At 35.5% G+C, this 6,498-nt stretch overlaps 1 protein-coding gene across 1 annotated transcript in view; it reads left to right on the forward strand.

Moving 5' to 3' along the window:
• LOC107722961 (lysosomal alpha-glucosidase-like) overlaps window positions 1-3,370 on the forward strand; it is an 18,240-nt gene extending 14,870 nt beyond the window's left edge. The window contains exons 16-20 of the mRNA XM_016531460.1: window positions 160-301; window positions 397-495; window positions 897-1,061; window positions 2,044-2,190; window positions 2,482-3,370. Coding sequence (XP_016386946.1) covers window positions 160-301; window positions 397-495; window positions 897-1,061; window positions 2,044-2,190; window positions 2,482-2,544 — 616 coding nt within the window. The 3' untranslated portion in view covers window positions 2,545-3,370. The remainder of the gene's footprint in view (window positions 1-159; window positions 302-396; window positions 496-896; window positions 1,062-2,043; window positions 2,191-2,481) is intronic.
• The last annotated feature ends 3,128 nt before the right edge of the window (window positions 3,371-6,498 follow it).

A 6,498-nucleotide genomic window follows, 5' to 3' on the forward strand; every position in this document is an offset into this window, starting at 1 on the left:
ACTTCTTTAAAAAACATTACAAGTCTTACTGATCCCAAACTTTTGAGCGGTAGTGTGCATATATACAGTGTGTGTATATATATATATATATATAATTTCAGGAGGATATACACTTTAATTTAATTCTTTGCAATAATCACTTTTTGTGGTGTGTTTCAGGTTCCCAAATGATGAGAAGACGTACGGGATCGATAAACAGTTCCTATGGGGAAAGAGTTTGCTGGTCACACCGGTTTTGGAGGCAGGGCAAGATTATGTTGTAGGATATTTCCCTAAAGGTCTCTGGTACGATTTCCACACCGTAAGTCACATCTCTCTAGAAACCCTCTTAGAAACTCAAAATTCTCTTACTTTGGAGTCTCATACAATATTCATATTTGTTTGTATCACATACAGGGTGACTCATTGGTAAGCAGTGGAGAAGAAATCAATCTTCAGGCTCCAATAGACAAAATCAACTTACATCTCAGAGAGGGTTCCATCATACCTACACAGGTGACTCATAAATTATGTAACGGCAATTTATTTATTATAATAATTGTATTTTTATGTCTAAAAATTACATAAATGCATAAATTAAGTAATATATATATATATACAGTGGGTACGGAAAGTATTCAGACCCCCTTAAATTTTTCACTCTTTGTTATATTGCGTACATACATACAGTAATAGTTTTGTGAGCTCTGGTGGAGAAGAAAATTTTCAGCAAATAATATACACACACATACTGTATATAAAATATATTTATATTATATTGTAATGATAGAGCTCTAATTATAAGGCAAACTTATAAGACATTAACTTTTTGGTAACATTTGCGCATATGCATGTGTGTATGCTGTCTGATCACTTCTATTTGTGTCCTTGTTTATTTTAATTTGTTTGTGTTTCAGAGACCTAACACCACCCTGTGGGTGAGCAGCGGTCAGCCCCTTAATCTGATTGTGAGTCTGAGTGAGGACGGCCTGGCCAAGGGTGATTTGTATTGGGATGATGGAGAGACCCTTGACACTTATGAGAAAGATCAATATGCTTACATCTATTTCACAGTAGAACAGGTACAGAAAATGCACAATTCACCTTCACTGCAATAAACCAGCAGGCTTTAATTTTTAAAGGGGACATCAGATGCCCCAGATCAGTTGGTGTGATTCTTTAGGGTCTTCATGAAATGTCTGCAGCATACTTTGATTAAAATTCCTCAATGGTCGTGTAAAACAACACCCTTTTTACCTTGTCAAAAACAGCGGGGTGATCACAGCGATCCATTTCGGTGCATGTCTCTTTAAATGATAATGAGCTCTGCTCTCCCCGCCCCTCTCTTCTGTTTTTTGTGTATTCGGTAGTATGTTACCATCAAAAATAAAACGAATCCACTGCATCCTCAGAGGCTCTGATGTCGGGAGAAAATGAAGACTCTTATGTTCATTTTTACATCCAAATACAAAACATCTGCATTGCTTACGAGACGTTGTCGCTACAGCTGCTCGAGCGCGGAGAAAATGGAGGACAGCGTACAACTGGCTGAGGGCAGAATTATGCTAATACGGGACAGTCCATTAGTCGTGGGCAGGGCCTGAGCAGTATGACGTCATCCTGCACAGAAAATCAAAACAGCTTGATAATTGACACGGTTTAGGTTTTTTGGGAATTAAAAAAAAAGAGCGTATGGATTTGTATCATTGTAGCGTGGTTGTGTCCACACACTGCTAAGACACATTTACATGCAAACACCATGTAAAAGTGAATTTTGCATCTGATGTCCCCTTTAATAAGCATTCATTTGAATCTTATACTATGGACATGTTATAAAAAAATATTTATATACCTGTTTTACATCACCTCTGCTAAATCTTTTCATCAGTTATTCAGTTTATACCCATTTTATCCAAAGGTATTTTATTAAATGCATCACTTGCTTGTTCTTAAATGTTTCTCTAAAAGATCATGCCAATTACTTTGCATAATTTGCATTAGTTATTACCCTGCCTGATATCAGGGATGATGATTATAATGATCTTCTTTATTAATGATCTCCAGAATACGATGACATCAGAGGTGCTGCATAATCATGAAGAGGCTGCTTACATCACAGTGGAGACCGTTTCCTTTTATGGGGTGAAGGTGGAGCCAGAAAACGTAACCGTGAATTCACAAGAGGCAGCGTTCACTTACCGTGACAATCAGGTAATATACTTCAATATTGTTTTAGGTACTACTGGTTACAAATCAGTGATGATTTTGTACATTTTGTTATCAGGTGAATTTTGAACTGTTCCCAGTAAGTTAGAAGGATAAAAATGTTCATTCGCAGTCCTCTGATACGTCACAAGCTTTCAGTTAGCAGTGGTATCAGTCATGATTTTTTTAAATAAAAAAAATAAATAGCTAAAAACAGTAATGCAAGTACAAAAAAATACTTAAATTCATGCAAAATGAGCGTGAAAGAAATTTTTTTATTGTCTTATGCCCGTCTAGGTGCTGACAGTAACAGACTTGGGTCTGAACCTCAGTCGTAACTTCACAATCAATTGGATGTAAATGCGAAAGTCATCAGCGCTATTTCAAAATTGTAAGTTGCTGCAGAAATCATGACCGTAACATCTCAAATGACTTTATCTGAGTACTTGGACAGTGGTGGTTCTGATTCCAACCTGAAATCAAATATCAACCAGAAAGGATATGACAGATTATTAATTGTATGTTGAATGTCTGTATTATTGACCCAGTGGTGGTCAGTTGCACTCAGAGGGAGCAAAACCGAAGGGAAGAATTGTGTTTTTTGATTAAATGTATTTGTTTGATCTGTTATTGGGTAGATTTTTATTTTTTTTACCTCTGCTGTTATATTACTGCCTGTTATTGCTGATATTGTTTCTAGAGCAGAAAGATTCTTCTGACACTCTTTTAAACCTTTTAGTGGTGAACAAAGCTTCTCATCTTAAAGTACACTATGGTTTACATTATGCCATGCCATCAGAAAGGAGGCAAGTTCAAGTTGATTTTGAGTATCTTTAAGCAAACATTTTTGTAGTGATGCAGTGAACCATCAGATCCTGCTGAACTCATAACCTTTCAGATTCTTCCAAATTAAGTTGATCAATATTATTTTGATTTGCATGTGTATATATTGTTTACCAGCGTGTTTGCACAGTTCGGGACATTCTGATGCTGCAGGAATGCATGTTTGAGCTTTAGTTAGCAACCGTTATTTCCATGTACTGACAGGCTTGTAATTAAAATGATCGAATATGTTCAGCCAATCCAAATGTGATAGAAATAGTTTTTGTTCTCATGAATTATTCGTTTTAAAGGTGGGGTAAGCGATTTCTGGTAGCCAATGTTGACATTTGAAATCACCAAAACAAACACGACCCTACCCCATCTATGGTCTACACTGGATGCGGCGCGACATGACAAATCCCCAACAGAAAACTGCTGCTGCATTCTATTTATGACATATTGACACAAATTTCAAATGATTTTCAACGGTCGCTTTGTAGTTCTGTCGCTCGGCTAATGTCCATCCTGTGCACTGAACGCTCTCTCCTCCACATCATGAATAGACACGCCCCTTACTACTGATTGGCTACAAGTTTGTTTTGCCAGTCGGCCCGAATCAGTTTTCTGAAGCGTTTTTGAAAAATCGCTTACCCCACCTTTAATGTCCAAAGTGAGTAATTCTAAAAATGTTAAACCATGAAAATATTATGGAAGTAAATCACTGTACAGTATTCATCAAGGCTTAGAGAGGCATAATTGTGCAGTATTTTGTAAACTACTACCACATGCTGTCGATATTAACATTTATAACATAACATTGTGCCTTATAGTTCATCAAAGCTGTGATTCAACATTCAGTGGCTTTACTGTGAATGTATAAAACCCTCTGTTCAAAACACTGGGCTGCTTTACAACTTATCAAATGTAACGAAAGCATTCAAATGTATAAACTTGTGAGCTAAATAATATGTCTACGAGAGTATGAGGCAGTTTAAGGCTTCTTTCCTTTAAATGACCCTGAACAAACTGCTGTACAGCATTTGACAAGAGTTACAGGGTAGTGTGCATCTTTTTTCTTGTGTTTTTTCTTTTGACTTAAAGGGTTAGTTCACCCAAAAATGAAAATTCTGTCATTAATTACTCACCCTCGTGTTGTTCCAAACCCGTAAGACCTTCGTTCATCTTCGGAACACAATTTAAGATATTGTTGATGAAATATGAGGGCTTCTCGTAGCTTCGTAACTTTACAGTTGGACCACTGATGTCACACGGACTACTTTGTCGATCATCTTGGTACTTTTCTGGACCTTGAACGTGGTAGTTACCTTGCTGTCTATGGGAGGGTCTATCCCTTTAAGGCAGTGATATGCAAACTAGCAATCACCTAGAAAAGCCATAGAAAATACCAAGAATACCCTAGCAACTGCATAGCAACATGCTAAAACAACTAGCAAACGTATAAGCAAAAGGCCATTTGTGTTTCTTTCATTTTCCTCCACTGGTGCTAGTGTCCAGTAAAATATGATCTTTGAAACCACAGAATTTACTCAGAGGAAATAAAAAAAGGATCTTTATACCCCAAATCTAACAAATCTGATTATTTTATGTCAGAGCTATAGTTCTGATGTGGCCAGGTTATTGCTACATGAAACTGGATTTAGAGGCACTTCCTTCACTTTCTTATAGAAAATGGCTTTCTTTAGCTTAGTGCAGTGACCTGACATGTCAGACACTGTTGTTTTAAGCAAAATGTGTTTCTGTCTTTAAGAACATTTAATACATCTTTTCTTGTTGTTTTAAGAAGCACTGTTATAAAACCTGTGCTGATAGTCACGTGACTTCCTCTGGGAGTGTATGTACACGTCTGAACCTTCAGCTTTCATCCCACACTGACACAAGACCTGTTTGAAGATCAAAGCCAGACTTGTGCTTCCACATCCAGCATGATATGACAGCAAGTTGAAAGCCATGTTTCTGTACGGGCCGATGCAGGCAGAAAGAAATAAAGACAAAGAGAAACAAAAAAGAGATGGGCAAAGACGGAATTAAGTATGGGGCAGGACTTTGATTTCTTGATTAGATACCGTATTAACTAAGCAATTAAAAATTATGAAACTTTAAGAACATCCTGCATGTAGAAAAGTGCTTTTTAAAAAGGCCCAAATGCATGAGCTTCCTCTGCCAAGAGATTCTGTTTATTAACAAAACAGCCATCATAATTATCTTTGAAACATGCCAAAATACAGCAAAACAAGATAACAGTCATAATTACTACAGTGCAAATGTGTTTTTGACAAGTTAATGAATATGAAACATGTCAAAGCTAGCTTCTGTTATTATCCACTTGATTCCTCTTGTAATATTCTGCAGTGAGGAAACATCTGATTCACTAGAGGACTGTTAAAAAAGCAAATAAAGAGGCTCGAGGCTTTATGTCCCACAATATTAAATGACAATTAGATAGAAAATATGACATAGCCATAGGAAGATTTTTAGCTCTTTACAGTTTTATTAGTGTACAGTAGAAAATATACTACTGTTCAGAAGTTTGAAGTCAGTAACTTTATATGTTTTTGAAAGAAGTCTCTTATGCTCAATGCTGAATTTATCTGATCAAAAATACAGTATAGTTATATTGTGTGTGTATATTATTTATTTATTTATACAACAGTCATATTGTGAAACATTATTACAATTAACTGTCTTATTTAAAGCGAGTAGAATGCTACATCTAACAAGTTGTAAGTTAACTGACGAAAATGACCGTCATTTTTATCGTTCCGGTCAAATATTGCAGCGCAAATATTATGAACATCTTTAATATGTGAATGCTTTAATATATTTTAAAATGTATTTATTCCTGTGATGCAAAGCTGAATTTTTTAGCATCATTACTCCAGTCTTCAGTGTCACATGATCCTTCATTCTAATATGCTGATTTATTATCAATGTTGGAAACAGTTGTGCTGCTTTAAAAAATAGTTGGAAACTGTGATACTTTTTTTTCTTTCTTTTTTGAAAGACATTAATACTTTTAATTCCGCAAGGATGTGTTAAATTGAAAAAAGTGATAGTAAAGACTTATTTGTTCGAAATTTGTATTTTGTATTTTTTAAAGTATCGCAGGTTCCAAAACAATTTTAAGCGCAGCACAACTGTTTCCAACATTGATAATAATAAATCAGCATATTGATAATAAATCAGAGGGATAAATTCTGAGGGATCAAGTGACACTGAAGACTATGGAGTAATGGCTGATGAAAATTCAGCTTTGCATCACAGGAATAAATTATATTTTAAAGTATATTAAAACAGAAAAACAATATTTTAAATTGTAAAAAAAAATCGCAATATTACCGGTTTTTTTGTTTGTTTAGTGTTTTTGTATTTATGATCAAATAAATGCAGGCTTGATGAGCAGAAGAGAATTCTTTAAAAAACACTACAAGTCATTATATGGGGGGGGGGGGGGGGGTTTTTTTTTTTTTTTTT

This window comes from Sinocyclocheilus rhinocerous, unplaced genomic scaffold, assembly GCF_001515625.1.
Source record: "Sinocyclocheilus rhinocerous isolate Xijiao unplaced genomic scaffold, SAMN03320098_v1.1 scaffold3, whole genome shotgun sequence".
NCBI classification, from domain to species: domain Eukaryota; kingdom Metazoa; phylum Chordata; class Actinopteri; order Cypriniformes; family Cyprinidae; genus Sinocyclocheilus; species Sinocyclocheilus rhinocerous.